Source organism: Lycium barbarum, chromosome 9, assembly GCF_019175385.1.
Source record: "Lycium barbarum isolate Lr01 chromosome 9, ASM1917538v2, whole genome shotgun sequence".
Taxonomy (NCBI): Eukaryota; Viridiplantae; Streptophyta; class Magnoliopsida; order Solanales; family Solanaceae; genus Lycium; species Lycium barbarum.
This window is the reverse complement of record NC_083345.1, coordinates 104,515,170-104,534,198: the sequence shown is the minus strand read 5'-3', so window position 1 is coordinate 104,534,198 and position 19,029 is coordinate 104,515,170. Positions and strand designations below refer to the sequence as shown.

Sequence of the window (19,029 nt, the reverse complement as noted above, 5' to 3'; positions counted from 1 at the left end):
TAGAATTTACGGATGTTGATAAGATGGATCTATGATTTAGCATTAATGGATGTTGATAAGATTCATCTATTTAGCAGCACCTTAGGATTGATTCCCAATTTATTATACGGAAAAGGCTCGATGTGTCATCTAACTATAGGAAATGGCTCATTCATGTCACTCGTCAATAATTTAGCTCATTTATGTCATTGAACTATCGGAAATAGCTCATTTATGTCATCGCCGGTTGCCAAAATGACTCATCCATGCCATTTTTCATTAACTCCGGTTTTACAATACCAGATATGACACGTGTCCTCCAAATAAATTATGATTGTGGGTTGGTAAGGTATATGGGTCAGATTTTTTATTAATTTAGGATTTAAAATTCTGATTTAATTAAACGACGTAGACCTCTAATCGGAGGCCACGTGTCATACCTGGTATTATAAAACCAGCGTTAATGAAAAATAACATGGATGAGTCATTTTGATAACAGGAAATGGCATAAATGAGTCAAACTATTAATGTATGGCATAAATGAACCATTTCCGATAATTTGATGGCATAAATGAGTCAAACTATTGATGAGTGACATAAATGAGTTATTTCTGATAGTTCGATGAGCCTTATCCGTTGTTTATACCATACAAAAAACAAAAATTTTAAAAATAGCTCAAATGATAATTCACTCCATATACCACAAACTATAATTATTATTTTAAGGCCAAAGTCATAGATGGACCCCTGAACTTGTCCTGATTTTTCATTTAGACCCCTTAATTGAAACGTTGACCATCTGAACTCTCGAACATAAAATAAAATGTGTCATTTGAACCCCTCGTGTCAGCTGGGCACACGTGTCTAGTGCACTGCTTTAAACAGAGCGTGAGTTACCAAATTTTTTCTTTTTTTAAAATTTTTAATCATTAAAAATTAATTTTAACAAAAACTCTATTTTAAAATCTATTTAAATAATTAAAAAAAATTGAAAAACCCAACTCATACTCTCCATAGCCCACTTCGCCACCGCCACTGCCGTTGCCGCCTCCGCCACTACTCTACTTCAAAATCTATTTAAATAAATCTCCGACAAAAAACGGCACCATTTTTTTAATTATTTAAATAGATTTTGAAGCGGCGGAGACAACAATTGCAGTGGCGGCGGTGAAGTGAGCTATCTAATTATTTAAATAGATTTTGAAGCGGCGGAGACAACAGTTGCAGTGGCGGCGGTGAAGTGAGCTATCTAATTATTTAAATAGATTTTGAAGCGGCGGAAACAACAGTTGCAGTGGCGGCGGTGAAGTGGGCTATCGGAGAGGATGAGTTGGGTTTTTCAATTTTTTTTAAATTACTTAAATAGACTCGTGTGCCCAAGTAGCACGTAGGGTTCAAATAACACATTTTATCTTATGTTCGAAGGTCCAAATGGTCAACATTTCAATTAAGAGATCTAAATGAAAAATCAGAACAAGTTTGGCCTTTGGCCTTGTTTTAATTGCTGTTTGAACACGGTGAATCTATCATTTACTTTATCCATATCATGACCAAACTTAATAAGCCAAACACCCCTATACGAATATGATGTAAAACAAAATCGCAAATACAACTATGATTTCAACTGCCTGAGCAAACAAAATACCAAACTCAAAAAGTAACATAATAGTCTGATGTCTAGTTCTATAAAGAGCACGAAGGATAATAATAATAATTTGATCACAACAAAAGTGTTGATTTCCTCCCCTTCCCACTTAGTCCAGAACAACAAAATTGCAGTAATTTGAAATAGCCACTCATCAATCCACATAATGATCAAACAAGTTTTACATAAACAAGTTAGGTTTGGTAGCCTTGTAGGTGGTCTTGAGTTTCCTTGAAGGTGGCCTGATTTTCCTCAACACCAACGGGAACTTGATTTTGGAGTCGTGAAACTGCTTTGTGCTCTCCCGCTTGCAGAGCTTAGCTGGAATAGTAGCTGTCTTGATGATCTGGATGCAATGATGGCGGACCCTGTGGCGAGAAGCCATCTCAGTGTACATCTGTTCCACACCACCATTCAATGTGGTATCACGGTACTCCTTGTACATGTTGTGATACCCAGTTCTACTTTGGTAACGCAGCCAAATGCCATAGTTCTTGATTTTTGTCGGGTTCTTCTCAAAAATCTACAGGAAGGAACATAATATTTCAATAACAAAGTTCAGCACCTATGTGAGAGTGGATAAAGTAAAACCACAAAACTACACAGCGAAAAAGCTTAGCAACCATATATGAGAAAAAGAAAACAGTGACTGTCACAATATCTGAATAAGAAAGTTACGGCAATGGATAAAGAAAAAACAGAAAACAACGCAACTACACAGCAACCAAAAAAAGCGTATAAGTAATCATATCTGAAAAATGAAAATAATGACTCTCTTAGAAAGCAAGTAGATATAGATTATCGCTACCTCCAAAACCGGGAACAACTGAGAGACAACACCGTGACAAATTAAACCACCTTTTTCTGATGAGAACTAAACCATTTTGAAAGCCTGTCCAAGTTAAAGATGCAATTAGGAAAAGAAACTTGTATCTCTGAGAATAGGAGATACTGACAAGCATATGTTGTGGCTCTTTAAAAAGTGACATCATATTCTTTTTCTTTGCATTTTTCATCCTAAACCATGCACCCCCTAACCTCTATTACTTCATCACAAAACTCCAACTGAGCTAATTTTGAGAGGGCAAATAGGAATGACATGAATTTAGTGGACCAACGCCACTAGAAATGACATGGAAAAATGAAAATCATACCTAGAAAACCTTTTCCAGAAAGAAAGAGCCTAGAAAACACCATCATGAATGACTTGCTACAACTACCATTGACAAGATCATAAAAGCTTGAACAGACAGACGAAAGGGCAATTTCACCCAGGCAATCCATACGTACCAGATTACCAGGAACCTACTATTCAAGCATCACAATGGATTAACAGAAACATTTACTTCTGAGAACCAGAAGAAAAATTTAACCATAAACTCTTTTATCAAGTAGTTGTACAAATTAACCATAAATTCCAACAGTAATAACTTGGGAATAAGAAATCAAATAAGCAACAAAATACCAAATTTGTTGTCATTACATCCCAATGACACATTCAATCACAGATAACCTAAGAACCCGTAAATTAAGAAATGCATTTGATCATACCTCATTAATAGCTAGCATCTGTCCATTGCTCTTCTTCACCTTCTTTAGCTTCCTCAAGAAGTACCTTTTCCAGCCAAATCAAACACCAATAATCATTCCCCAATTTATTTATTTTAAAAAAAAAATTATTACATAGAGGGTAGGGGAAGGGGATTACAACGTGGGGATTTGAACCCTCACCAACAAGGTGAAAGTTCAAATAGCCAACCAACTGAGCTACTAGATCCCTACCATCATTCCCCAAATATGTTCGAGTTCATTTGACACTATATCAGTTAGGAACTAATACTCCCTCTGCCCCAATTTATACGACACTTTTCACTAAGCGAGAGTCAATTTGACTAATCTTTGAAGCTATATTGAATTAGATCAACTCAATATTTTAAAAATCTCCGTCGCAAATAATTGTCACTTTAGGAATTCAAAGTCAAAGTTGGCAAGTGTTTCCAACTATGCCCTTAACATTAAAGAAGTAGTATTCTTTAACATTGCTCAATTATCAAGAAACATCCAATAAATGGGGGTAACTTAGTAAACTATACCTTGTATTTGTTATTTTTCTTATGGAGCGTGAAAAGTGCTAAAGAAACACTTATTTTGGGATGGAGAGAGTATAGGATGCAATTGTTCTCATGTCAATATGATGAAAAAAATACATTTTACTCCCTCCGTCCAAAAATGAGTATCACCTTAGCAAAAATTACAACCATTAAGAAATTAATAAATACAATGTAGAGTTTACTAAACTACCCCTATTTATTAGATGTTTTTTAGAATAGAGCAATATTAAAAAAGGACTTCTTCTTTGATGCTAAGAGCATAGTTGGAAACACTTGCCAATTTTTTACTTGAAAGCCTAATGTGACACTTATTTTGGGACAAATTCTTTATGGGTGCCACTTATTTTGGGATGGAGGGAGTAAAATGTTGATCAAAGTTGACACAGTTTGAATCTCGATAAGCAAAAAGTGTGACGGAATGGGAGCTAATCATGAGATGATGATAATAATAACCATATGGCACACACATTGAGGGTGAAAAAAAATTACCAGAATTTGGACTTGGCACGGACCTCATTGGTAGCCCAAAGTTTCATCCGGTAAATCTTTGGATGCTCATCGTTTTCTGATGGCAAAGCTCTACCTACCACCTGGTATTGATGAAACTACAAACAACAACAACATTGACATTAATGAAATAATCATGGAAAATTGTTAAAACAAAGTGAATCTGTGATACTAACTTTGTAAGTCACCATTTTCGTCTCAATATTTGGGAGGCGTCTTCAGTTGGAAAAACAGTGAAGAAAAAAACGCAGGGGTTTTTATGTTTAAGAAACCCTAAGTCTTAAGGCTGCAAAATGGGCTGTCTGGATTAGACCCATACTCTTTTTATTATTATTGGGCTTTTAATTACTACTGCCATGTTCGGCCCAAGTGCACCAATAGCCGATTTTAGTGGGTCATCTGCACTTTTGTCCCTATTTTGTGCTGGTCTTTAATTTTTGTCCTTCAAGTGGGATGGTCTTTCATTTTCGCCCTTCAAAATCGAACTTATACCTATATTAGGTAAATATAAGATAAAATAGAGACCACAAGAATCTAATGAAAGTGATAGATTGATAGAAGACTGCATCTCTTGTTGTTACCTTTGGAGGCTCTTAGATATTCACAAGTATAGGCATAAGTTTGATTTTGAAGGGAAAAAAAAAATGAAAGATCCGCCCATTTGAAGGAAAAAAATTAAGGACCAGTCCTTTCAAACCCAAATCGTGCAATAACTTCAGTTTAATAGGGTCATTCGCACGAATGGCCCTATCTTAGGGTGGTAGTTAATTTTAGGGAAAGAGACATTATCTAGACATTAGGAATTTGTTTGGTCCATGTTTGGGCCTAATACCGTGATTTGTCATTTCGGCCCAAACTATTTCCAAACGCTAGCCCAGCAGCCCATTTACTACAAAAAAAAAAGGGGGAAAAAGACATGCAATGGCCAACAGGCCAAAGTTGGCCCACATTTGTGCCTAATACCGTGAGCTGGCCGACCGGCCCAAACTATTCCCAATCGTTGGCCGGCTCAACAGCCCAAACGGCTTTAAAAAAAAATACTTTTGCGGCGACTATAGTCGCCACTAAAAATCCGCTACAAAAAACGGGACTAAAGTCACCACTAAAGATCAACTTTTTTTCTTTTTTAAGTGACAATTAAAAAAGTCTCCAGTAAAGGTTAAAATTCATATTAAGCCTTCAACAAATGTTTCAAAACATGTATAATATGTGTATACTTATACAGTGATTGAACTTTCAAAAAATATTCCAAAACATGTATAATATGTGTATATTTATAAAGAAATATCTCAAAACATGTATAATAATACTTATGATACATTTTCTATAAATATACAGCAGGGATACATATTCTATACAACAATGATACATTTTATATACTAAAGTAACCTTCATCGAAAACTTAACAAACTAAAATATATCAACTACAAACTGATAAAATTAGTAAGTATACATTAATTATGAATTTATTAAACATAAATTATATGTTAATTATACATTTATTATACACATATTATACAATAATGATACAGTTTCTGTACATATGATACATTTTCTATACATATACAGTAGTGATACATATGCTATACAACAATGATATGGTTTCTATACGTATATGTATGAATATTTTTTATACGTATGATACACTTTCTATACAAGAATGATACAGTTTATATACATATGCTGGAATTATATATACACTTTCTATACAAGAATGATACATTTTATATACACTTTCTATACAAGAATGATACAGCTTATATATTGTATATGTATGATACATTTTCTAGACGTATGATACACTTTCTATACAAGAATGATACAGTTTATACATAAATTATACAACAGTGATACATTTTCTATACTTATGTATGGAATATGTATAATATGTGAATCATTAGTGTATAATCAATGTATAACTAATATATAATAAATGTATGATTAGTGAGTATACGTTGATGATACATTCATTATACACAAATTACATAACAATGATACAAATCTATGATACATTTATAGATATACGGTAGGGATACATATTCTATACAACAATGATACTTTTTTATACGTATGATACATTTTTGATACATTTTGTATACATAGTTGATCTTTAGTTGCTTTTACGAAGAAAAAAATGATCTTTAGTGGTGACAAATAGTCCTCTTTTTTTTTTTTTTTTTTTTTGCAACGGACTTTTAGTGGCGACTAACGTCGACACAACAGGTCGCGCTGGCTACACTTTGGATTTGGAGAAACATGGGCCACCCGATGGGGATAGTTTGGGCCGGATGGCCCTTTATGTCCTTTTCCAAAAAAAAAAAATCAGACTTTTAGTCGCCACAAAAAGATCAAAAAGTCATCACTAAAGGTCGACGAAAAAACTTCATATTGAACCTTCAAAAAATATCCCAAAATATGTATAGTACGTGTATAATTAGTAAGTATACGTTGATTGAGCTTTTAAAAATATCCCAAAACATGTATAATATGTATATAATTAGTAAGTATACATTGATTATACATTTATTGAACACAAATTATACAAAAATGATACATTTTCTAAACACATACTGTAGGGATACATATTTTATGCAATAATGATACAGTTTCTATATACATACGATACATTTTCTATACAATAATTATATGGTTTCTATATACATACAATACATTTTCTATACATCAATGATACAGTTTCATACACATGCTGAAATTAGTTGAAAAAGGGCTAAAATGGAATTATTTTAAAAAAAGGCTAAAAAATGTCTTTTAAGCTTCTTGGGTCATCCGGTTGTCAATAGTTTGGGTCGGATGGCCATTTGTGTCTTTTTCTCTAATTGTTATCCCTCAAATTTTTGCCCTTCACCACTTTAAATAACAAAAAAGTAGCTGTAAATATCTCTGACATAAAAAAATCAAAAAGAAATTCGGCCGGCATAAGTTTATATTTTCATATCATAATATAACACAAGTTATATTATCCTTAGTAGTAGTATCTAGGTATCGCCTGGAGTATTATCCTTATGTGTGTATTACTATGTGTTGCTCCATTTATTTTCTATCTTGATATTTTTCTATCCTATTTTTCTTGCAATACTGCATTGACTATGTTTTTTCTTAGCCGGGGGTCTATCGAAAACAACTTCTCTAACCCACAAAGGTTGAGATAAAATCTACGTACATCCTACCCTTTCCAGACCCCACTTGTGGAATTACACTGGGCTGTTGTTGTAATGTAACACAAGTTATGCCTCTTAATTCCTACAGCGGCATAAGTTCAGTTCAGAACCCACAAATTATATCTTACTAGGCACAACTTAGTTCCTATAGAACTTATATCAAACAAGGAAAAAGTCCTATAAACTTATGTTGAGCGAATTAGATACTACACAACTTATGCTGGATAACTTAATTCCTACAAAACTTATGGAGGACACGACAAAAGTTCTCTAAACTTATGTCTTGCGAAATTAGGTCATAGATAAGGGTACTTTGGCCCACAAATTTTCATTAAATGAGAAGCAAGGGCAAAAATTAAAGACCATCATAGTCTAGGGCAAAAATTAAAGACCAACATATTCGAGGGCAAACATTAAAGACCACCCCGAAATGGGGAATCTATGCAAAATTTATATTTTAGTATCTTTATTTAATCTATATCTTTTACGAATTACTTAACCAATATCCATTTTATAGTAAGTTAATAATATTTACTAAACAACAACACTATGACCTACGTTAATATAACAGTTGCATTCAACATGCATCGTGTGATCTGCTTCCTTAGTTGCAGTGTTCAGGGATGTGTAAAGGGAAAAAAACAACAAGGCCCAGCTTCACTCGTGAAGCGAAGCGCTCGCTTCATTGAAGTGAAGCGCAATTTTGTAAAAAAAAACCAAAATAAATGGAGACAATATATATAAGTAAAAATTCAAATTAAAAGTAGATATGATCACAAAATCCTCCATAGACCATAGGACAAACAAAATCAAAGTTATTAATGGTTCAACATCTAATGCTTATTCTTCTACAAGATTTTCAAAATCTTGTATTCCTCCATTATCATTCTATTGCTCATCATCTTCTTCAACTCCATTATCATCTTCTTCAACTTCATCAACTACTGTAGGTTGGCTTGAAGTATTCCCCCTTAAACCACAATGGTTCTCTCAACTCCCATTGCCTCGGCAACAACACCGAAAGTGAAATCTGAATCTATTTAAAAATTGCTTTTCTTTAGCATTCTCAACTCCGATTAGCCATTCATTAACATCATCAATATTGACCAAAACAATTGGATTAATTACATTGTGAGCATTGTAACGATGCCTCAATATGTTGTATTTTATGAACACTAAACCATTGAGTTGCCTTAGGGTTAGTATATTCCTCGTCTTGAAATGAATTTACAAATAATTTGTGCCAAGTAATTAGTTGGAGTTAGGCCAATTAAGATACAATTAGTTATCTCAATATTCTAAATGTTTTTTCTTAGTTCTTACATGTTCAAACACGCTCCAGTTTCTCTCACATCTAGGTGAGCAACAAGTTAGACCTGGAACTTTGATGGCAAACCTTTGAAACCCTGGAGTTTCTGAACCATAAAGTCTCACTCATTCAACTATTAAAATAGAATAAATATTCAAAATTAATAAGTATAATGAAATAACTTAAAAGATAAATTATATAGTAACATAGACAAACTGGCTCACCAGTGACTTCTCATATCTTTGTCTCTTATCCGTTCCTATTCCAAAAGTCCATCAACATTAATATTGTATACGATAAAAACCGGGTCAATGTAATACCGGTGAGACCGGGGGCTGACGACAAGTCCAAATGAGCACGAGTATGATCGGTCTTTTCTTCAGACCGAGGGATTGCGTCGGTTGCGGCTGACCCGAGATAAGAGAAGTGTATCCGTTGATCCGGTGTCTCCGAACCAAACTCAGCGTGGACGTTAGTCCGGTTACTCCATATCCGAACTGAACATGGCCGTTGGTCCGGTTAGCCAGTTGCGGTGCTGCCACGCGTCAAGACCGTTCTGTCATTTTGTACTGACAATCGTACGGGTGTCAGACCGTACGGTCCTACCTTATCCTTTTAGCGTTTCTTTATTCTAAAAGGCTTTGTATTGTATTCAACGCCCATGAGGCAAACCTATAAATAGAAGACATTTTCCTACTTTCAGGGGTTGACTTTTTCAGATCTAGAACATTGTAATAGAGAATATATTGAAGCTCTCTCTCTCTCTCCCCCCCTGATTTTAGTCCGGATCTACAGTGTTCTTTGACTTTAATCATCCATTCAATACAACACTTTGCCATATATATGTATATTTAGCTTAACCACCAATATCATATACTTATTCAAGGCGTGAGCTCTCTCTCTCTCTCTCTCTCTCTCTCTCTCTCTCTCTCTCTCTCTCTCTCTCTCTCTCACACACACACACACACACACACACACACATATATATATATATATATATATATATATATATATATGTATATTATTACAAACAAGTCCATATAAATTGCGTATCAACCAAATAATAGATTAAAATTCATCCACATATGCTATACCTCACTTACAAATTCAATTGTTACCGAAATTCAGGGTAAACAGTTTGGCGCCCGCCGTGGGGCAAAGATAATAGTGGTTTTTTAATCTTTGCTTCTACCTCCTTTTACCCATTTGATTAAGGAATCTTCTGCTAATTTCTACCAAAAAACAGACAAATGGCAAGCAGCGGACAGTCTGGTCATGTCAATAACAACGAGATTGTGGTAAAAAATGAGAACAGTGGGTTACGAAACCCAAATCCAATCGACCTAAACTCTGTTGATTCGAGGGAAGGCCTCAACCGGCAAAACACCGTGAACTAGGAGAATGCCGCTTTACCGGCCACTGATCTGTTGAATCTCATAACTCAATTACTTTATCTCGGGCCCAAGGACGGAAAGCACCAGATACTCCAGATGAGATTAACTTGCGTTTAATTTTTGAAATGTTATAGGAACAGGGAACCGCCATAGCCGAACAGGGAATTGCAATAGCTCAGCCGCAAAGCAAAAATGATAAGGCAGCTCCAGAAAGGTCAAAAGGCGTCACCGAACCAAGGAGGGATGAAACATGGATAGTCGAGAGTAATGGATCAAGAGTCGGTTCATCCACCGAAGTTCTGAAGATGCTCGAGACCTTGGAAAAGTGGGTAGATTCAACGGAGAAGAGGGTGGAAACGTATAACTCTCGGGTGGATCAGATCCCGGAGGCTCCGCCGATTCTAAAGGGACCAGATTCGAAGAGGTACATCCAAAGGCCTTTCCCTCCAAGTGCGGCTCTGAAGTTGATCTCGAAAAGGTTTAAGATGCCAGATATCCAGAAATACGACGGTACAACGGACCCACAGGAGCACGTGACTTTGTACACATAGCCATAAAAGGCAACGATGTCGAAGAGGATGAAATTGAGTCTGTTTTGCTGAAAAGTTTGGGGAAACACTAGCGAAAGGGGCGCTGACCTGGTATGACCATCTGCCCGAGCATTCAATCACTTCTTTCGAAATGCTCGCAGATGCGTTCATAAAGGCCCATGCCGGGCTAAAAAGGTGCAGGCACGGAAGGCGGACATATTCCGTATAGCTCAAAGGGATGATGAGTTATTACGAGAATTTGTGAATCGTTTCTAAAGGGAAAGGATGGAGCTTCCTCCTGTTCCGGAGGAACGGGCTGCACAAGCTTTTACCAAATGGCTTAATCCTCAGAGCTCGATGACCTTATTCAAACTGAAAGAAAATTTGTTGGAATATGAGGCTGTAACCTGGGCAGATGTTCATAACAGGTACGAATCAAAGATTCGGGTAGAGGATGACCAACTCGAGCTTCCGCCGAGACCCGTAAATATGAGCAAAAGCTCTGAAAGGTCGAGAAAAGTTTACGAGCAGGAGATGCGATCATCGAGGGAAAGATATCGGCCATACTCTCATTCAGAAAAACCAAGCTTTAGATCGGAAAAATCAAGGGTTGGCCCCAGTTCACTTCTCTGGTCGGGGTGATAAACGGGCTGAGCGCCCATCGAACAGTCAAGGTCTATCAATTAGAAGTGATTCCGGGAGTTCGGCTAGCAACAAAGACTTACCGAGGATATCGGAGTACAACTTCAACATCAATACCTCAAATCTCATCTCGGCTATTGGCCGTATCACGGAAGCAAGATGGTTGAGGCCATTGAGATCGGACCCGGTTCAGCGGAACCCGAGTGTGGTGTGTGAATATCATGAAACCCATGGACACAGAACTGAGGACTATTACCAACTAAGGGAGGAGGTGGCTCGCTTATTGAAGAATGGCCACCTTCAAGAATTCCTGAGTGAACGAGCTAAAAGCCACTATAAGGAGAGGGAATCTTACAAACGGGCCGAACCGGTGGAACCTCAACATGTAATCAATATGGTAATTGGGGGAACAGATGCTCCTCGAGGGCCGTGATGAAACGAACCAAGGTTTCTGTTGTGTGTGAGAAGCGCAACCGGGATTACGTACCCGAGGGCTCCATCTCCTTCAGCAATGAGGATGCAGAAGACATCATCCAACCGCACAATGATTCATTGGTAATTTTTATTCTCATTTTTAAATCACCAGTTAAACGTATTTTGATTGACCCAGATAGCTCGGCCAACATCATCCGGTGTAGAGTGGTAGAACAACTAAGGCTGCTCGACCAGATTGTGCCGGTAGCTCGAGTACTCAGTGGGTTCAATATGGCAAGTGAAACCATGAAGGGAGAGATTTCTCTGCCGGTCAACATTGACGGCACCATACAACAGATGGTATTCTATGTCATCGAGGGAGATATGAAGTATAATGCTTTGCTCGGTAGACCGTGGATTCATAGCATGAGAGCAGTGCCGTCGACACTACATTAGTTGCTGAAGTTCTCGACCCCGAAAGGGATAAAAACCATCTGAGGTGAACATTCCGCTGCAAGGTAGATGTTCGCAGTCGAGGAAGCGCCATTTTTTCCAAAAAAGCTGGATCCAAGAGATGATGAATCAATCGGTGGCAAGGATGCCAAATAGAAACTAAATGGTATGGGTTCGAAAGCGGAGCAGAAAGGGTCGGACCCGGTGGATGAAGAGGATGATTTCGGCGTACCCAGATCGTTCGTATTACCGGATGACTCGGATGCAACCAAATCTACCATGGAGGAACTGGAATAAGTCATCTTATTCGAATATTTACCGGACAGAAAGGTATACTTGGGCATGGGGTTAACCTCGAAGCTCAGGAACAAGTTAATTAAATTTCTTCAAGCTAATGCCAATTGTTTTGTATGGTCCCATACAGACATGACAGGTGTGCCACCGGAAGTGACGATTCATAAGCTCAGCCTTGATGGGAGATTTCTCCCGATGAAACAGAAAAAGAGGCCCATGGAAGAGCCAAAACACGCCTCCGTAAAAGATGAGGTAACAAAGCGTTAAAAAATAGGCTCTATCCGGGAGGTAAAATACCTGGACTGGCTAGATAATGTAGTGGTGGTGCCGAAGAAACGTAATAAATTTAGAATATGTGTTGACTATAAGGATTTGAACAAAGCATGCCCGAATGATTCATTTCCGATGCTTCACATCGATCGAATGATCGATGCGACGGCCGGGCATGAGATGTTAAGTTTTCTCGACTCTTACTCTGGGTACAAACAAATCCGGATGCACTCGGAGGATCAGGAGAAAACATCCTTTATTACCCGATACAGACTTATTGTTACAATGTCATGCCTTTCGGGTTAAAAAATGCCAGAGCAATTTACTAACGCCTAGTTAATGGAATGTTCGAAGAACAGATAGGGAAAACAATTGAAGTTTATATTGATGATATGGTAGTCAAGTCCCTGGAAATAGAGGACCATTTAAAACATTTGCAGAAAACCTTTGATGTACTTCGCAAATACAAGAACCCAGAGAAATATGCCTTCGGTGTCCGATCTGGCAAATTTTTGGGTTTCATGGTGTCGAACCGGGGAATTGAAATTAATCCGGAAAAGATCAAAGCCATCGAGGATATTGAGGTGGTGAATAATGTCAAAGGAGTGCAGAGGCTCATCGGAAACGGAAGAATAGCAGCACTGAGCCGTTTCACTTCGAGGTTTTCGGATAAAAGTCATCGTTTCTTCTCGTTGCTGAAGAAGAAGAATGACTTCGCCTGGACACCGGACTGCCAAAAAGCCTTGCAGGAATTGAAAAGATACTTATCTAGTCCGCCTCTGCTGCACACACTGAAGGCAGACGAGCAGTTGTTTCTCTACCTTGCCGTATCCGAGGTAGCGGTAAGTGGTGTTTTGGTCCGAAAAAAGCAGGTACGCAATTTCCAATATATTATATGAGTAGGACTTTAGGGGATGCGGAGACTCGTTATCCCCACCTCGAAAAGTTGGCTTTGGCATTGGTAAGTGCTTCAAGAAAGCTGAAACCTTACTTTCAATGCCATCCGATATGCGTAGTAACTACTTACTCGCTAAATAATGTTATGCATAAATCAGAATTATCGGGTAGACTGACCAAATGGGCCGTAGAGATTAGCGGGTATGATATCGAATATAAGCCTAGGACAGCCATTAAGTCTCAAATCTTGGCCGATTTTGTGGCAGAAAATTTTACCCCCGCCATGATTCCCGAGGTCGAAAAGGAATTATTGCTAACCTCGGGAAAGGCTTCGGGTATCTGGTCTCTACACACGGATGGAGCCTCGAACCTAAAAGGTTCTGGGTTGGGCATCGTCCTTAAAACCCCCGTCGGGGATGTCATTAGGCAATCTATTAGAACTGTTAAATTGACTAACAACGAAGCCGAGTATGAGGCTATGATTGCAGGTTTGGAATTGGCTCGGAGTCTGGGGGCCGAAGTAATAGAAGCAAAATGTGACTCCCTCTTGGTCGTTAACCAAGTGAATGGGGTCTTCGAGGTTAAGGATGAACGTATGCAAAGATATTAACTTAGGTGATACTGCACCGGTTTAAAGAGTGGACCATGCAGCATGTATCTAGGGAGCAGAATAACGAAACCGACACATTGGCCAATTTGGACTCTTCAGTCGAAGGGGAGGAAATCAACCCCGGTACCATAGTGCAGTTGATGAATTCGGCGGTAGAAAACGGGCATGCCGAGATAAACACGATGGGTCTAACTTGGTATTGACGCAACAAATACATCGACTACTTCAAGATGGAAGGCTTCCGAGTGACCCAAAAGAATCACGGTCACGAAGGACCAAAGTAGCACGGTGCTTAATAGACGGTCAATTGTATCGACGGTCCTTATTCGGCCCCCTGGCCAAGTGCAGAAGCCTTGGTTCGAAATATTATCAGAGGGTTATTACTGGAACCGGATGGAGGATGACGCGAAGAATTTTATCCGGAAATGCGATGGATGTCAAAGGCATGCCCCGATGATCCATCAGCCCGGGGAGTTGTTACACCCAGTGATATCACCTTGGCCCTTCATGAAGTGGGGAATGGATATTGTTGGTCCTTTGCCATGGGCACCAGGTAAGGCCTGTTTCATTTTATTTATGACTGACTATTTTTCAAAATGGGTTGAAGCGCAGGCCTTCGAAAAGATTAGAGAAAAGGAGGTTATTTACTTCATATGGGACTATATTATCTGTCGTTTCGGCATCCCGGTCGAAATAACTTGTGATAACGGCCCTCAGTTCGTTGGCAGCAAGGTCAATAATTTCCTCGAGGGGTTGAAGATCAAGAAGATTATATCTACTCCGTATCAACCGAGTGCAAACGGACAGGCGAAATCCACGAACAAAACAATAATTCAAAATCTAAGGAAAAGACTTGAAACATCAAAGCATCAATGGAGGGTGGAGGGAGGTGCTACCGGAGGTATTATGGGCTTACAGAACTACATCAAAATCAAGCACGGGAGAAATGCCTTTCTCATTGGTTTACGGGGCCGAAGCTCTGATCCCAGTAGAAGTTAGCGAACCGAGCCTCCGATTCAAATACGCTGCCGGTGGGTCAAATGAGGAGGCCATGGCCATAAAATTTGACCTCGCGGACGAACTACGTGAAAATGCGTTGGTCCGTATAGCAGCTCAGAAACAGAGAATGGCGAGGTACTATAACTGGAGGGCCAATTTTTTGCATTTCCAAGTTGGGGACTTGGTGCTTCGGAAAGTTACTCTGAACACCAAGAATCCCAATGACGGGAAGTTGGGCCGGAACTGGGAAGGGCCGTACAATATAACAGGAATAACGGGCAAAGGGTCGTACCAACTGGAATCCATGGACGGACAATGGTTGCGCAATAATTGGAATGTGACCCATTTGAAGAGATACTACTGCTAAGGTATGAATGCCAACCCTTGTGATTATTTTTTATTGTTAACCTCTCTTTCTTTTTGCAGAAAATCGAGTACCGGATGAAGTTAGGTCTGAAAACACGTGTTGCACTCTTTTCCTTAGTACGGTTTTGTCCCGAAGTGAGTTTTCCGACAAGGTTTTTAATGAGGCAACAAGTACAACGTGTTACTTTATGAAAACGAGGCAAAGTATCCGGGAACTCGGTGTCTACCTCTCGAGTGGGGACTTGATAATGCTTACCCGATCATACAGCTCGGATAAACACTAGGGGACTATCATACCCGCATCGGGGTCTACCCCGGAAAGTTAAAGCGAGTTCAACTCAACAAAGCAGACGAAGGAACACTGTTAAGTGCTACCCCGGAAAAGTCCTCGAAATTTTATATTTCTTATCCTTGTCTGATCCCGGACCTTCTGTGTTAGGTTTCGATGTAAGGACCAAATGATCAAAAACGAATTGTGTCCACTTAGTATTTTCTACGGCAAAAGCAGAAGGAAAAGGATGAAGTCTTCATATTATGTACGTGCAAATGCTTGCAATATAAAGAAAGTTATGAAAAATTCATCTCGGATATGTCTTTTTATTAAAATACCTTACACCGAGGATTATCGTCGAAATTCGACAAGCGCAACAAGGTCGCGTTGAACCAAGCCAAAAATTTTTAACACCCTCGAATGGGAACTGTCGTATCAAAATTTGACAAGGCAGGAATTCAGGTGTCCGAACCTAATCTATGATAAGTAAGCAGTCGGAAAACCTCGGCCCTAAAATGCCTAACGTGATTCGGAGACGTCTGAATTCACAAAGCATAAATAAGTCTCGCGGGCAAATCACTCGATCAAATCCTCGGACAAAAATGTACCGAACGAAGAGAAAAGCCAACACTTAGGCACAGCCCGAAAAGGAAATGGCTCAGAACGTTTGACAAGCATTCGGATAAAATAATGAAGAGAATCGAAAGGGAAATGCTCATTTCATATACGAAGGGTTTTTTTACATTTGAACTTTCCACAAGTCAAAAAGCAAAAACAAACCAAAAGACAACAAAAGAATAAAGGCTAGCCCTGATCTACCCGGTGCGATTGGAGCCGGAGTACTCGGAAATTGTTCTCTCGGAATCCTCAGACTCAGCATCAAGGGCTTTCTTAGCCTCCTCCTCGATTTCTTTGGCTTCAAGTATCTGAGGCGGGAGGTCCCTAATCCTTGTTGAGCTTGTTCGAGGGTAACCCTTCAGGATTTTCATCGTTCATACTCGACCACAATCGTAGTACGAGCCTCGACAACCTCCACATCCTTAAGAGATTCTTCTAAGTCGGCCTCGGCTTTTGCCAATTTAGCCGCTAGTTCGGATCTCTCTTCGAGAAGAGTTCTTTGAATTTGGTGAGCCAACTCAAGCTCAGCTTGAAGCACGTCATTGTCCTCGGTTGCCTCCTCGAACATGATCTTGAGCTCGTCACTAATCTGGGCTCGATCCTTGGCCTTCTGTTCGACCACCCTCAACTTCTCCTTGTCCTTAGAATTTTTGAATTCAAGTAGCCGATGCCTCTCTGCCATCTTCACGGCATCAGCCTTGACCGAATCAAGTTCACTTCGAAGTTGGGAGATAGTGGCCTCGAGTTCCCCGAGCCTTGAAATAAAACGGGCATTGTCTTGGCTAAGGCCGGCCTTATCCGCTTCCAGGAGCCATTTTTTTCAACTATTCCGGCCAACTCGGCCTTCAAACAAAGATTTTCGGCCTTCGCCGCTTCGAGCTCGGATTGAAGGTTGGAAAGGGCAGCGACCCAGCTCAATTGATCTTCTTTTTCTCGCAGAAGGTGTAGGAACTTCTTTGTTTCTCGACCCTGGGCATCCAGCTGGCCCTTTAAGTCGTCACTCTCGTGCTGAGCACGAATAAAGCCATCATTAACGAGAACAACACTCTGCAGAAGAAATAAAAAGTTAATTTAGATAAAGCTAGAGTTGAGGATCACATTGAATTATGGAAAGATTGGATGATAAGCTTACCCGATTGCCTGCGTGCATGCCCTTATTAATGAGGCACTACCAGGGGACTTCGGCCATCTTTCTCTTATCCGAGTCCGAAATGGGAGGCCTCAGATAACTTGCTACTCCCACAGGACGGGATAAAAAGCTGCAATCCTCGGGGACGGTGACCACGGCTGACCTCGTCCCTCTAGGTTCCATGCTAGGGGCCAGAAAGATACCTACTAGACTATCCCTTGCACCCATTTCGGTGGCCTAGCTAGCTTCTCTCATGGCTCGAGGGATAGGGAGATGTCCAAAACCTGCAACTTCCCCGGTTGCAGGTGGGATATCCGAGAACATGTCATCCAAATTATTAGACCTTGGCGTAGGAGTAGGAGATGCCGGAACTGCCCCAGCAGCCTCAGTTGAAGCAGGTGCCTCGGATGTTGCAGCTTGGTCATCACCGGGCAGTGGGCTGGTATTCGTTAGAGCCTCGGTATCGGGGGCCGACTCTGCTCTTTGTTCAGCCTCAATATTCGAAGATGGCCCGAATCTTCTAGGCCTTTACAGGGGAATCTCTTTGGGTGAAGCGTCACCTGAAATGTCAATGAATTCAATTGACCTTAGAAGAGTTGGAAAAAGAACTTCTTCCCCACCTGTGTGCGGAACTGGAATGGAAGCTCCTTTCTCAGTTGTAGGAAAGGACGGAGTGGCAGCTTCCTTCTCCAGAATAGAGGTGACGGAGGGGCCCTCACTAACCCTTCGAATAAGGACGTCGGGCTCTGATTCATCCCTCAGAGACCGAACAACGCTCCTTGCCCTTTTCTTTGGTTTCTGCCCTTTGTCCGAAGGCTTTCTCTGTCTTTTACCAGTAGCAACAATAAGCCGAGATGATCTTGCTGTATCAAATTCAGGAACCGGTGCAGCAGGCTCGACTGTTGGTTCCGGTCTTGACTCCACAGAGCCCTTGGGTAAACCTGAGTACCGAAGGGGTTATAGGTAGAAAAGAAAAAAAGGGAGGATGCAATATATACCAAATCAAGGAGAAGATTGCTGTGATTTTGGGCAACCCATCAGCTACGCGACAGGTCCCCCCATGTCCGTTGTTCATGAGTGTGTTGACTAATAATTGCTCCAACCCATTCAGTAAGGTTCCGGACGGTCGGAGGTATCTATGCCTCAGCTAATAAAAAGAAAAAAAAAAGGGGGCGAAATCACATGTATGCGAGGGAGCAAGTGTTGACAAAGCATGAAGGAAGAATAATTATAGAAGGGAGAATTGAGAAACTTACGCATGTCGTTCCACCTCTCCAGAACGGGCATGTATTCTGCTGGAATAATGTCGGCGGTCCTTACCCAGACATAACGTTCCAACCATCCTCGATCTCTGTCCTCGTCGAGTTTGGAAAAGATCGGGTTCCGGCCTCGCTTGGCAAGCTTTATCACGC

At 39.9% G+C, this 19,029-nt stretch overlaps 1 protein-coding gene across 1 annotated transcript; it reads right to left on the bottom strand.

Moving 5' to 3' along the window:
- Positions 1-1,637: 1,637 nt before the first annotated feature.
- On the bottom strand, positions 1,638-4,547 carry LOC132609235 (large ribosomal subunit protein eL20). Its single transcript, XM_060323112.1, has 4 exons — positions 4,419-4,547; positions 4,225-4,340; positions 3,176-3,239; positions 1,638-2,147 (listed from the first exon to the last, which is right to left on the bottom strand). Exons 1-4 carry the CDS (start codon positions 4,431-4,433, stop codon positions 1,806-1,808), a joined length of 537 nt encoding a protein of 178 aa, XP_060179095.1. The 5' UTR covers positions 4,434-4,547; the 3' UTR covers positions 1,638-1,805.
- Positions 4,548-19,029: the final 14,482 nt, after the last annotated feature.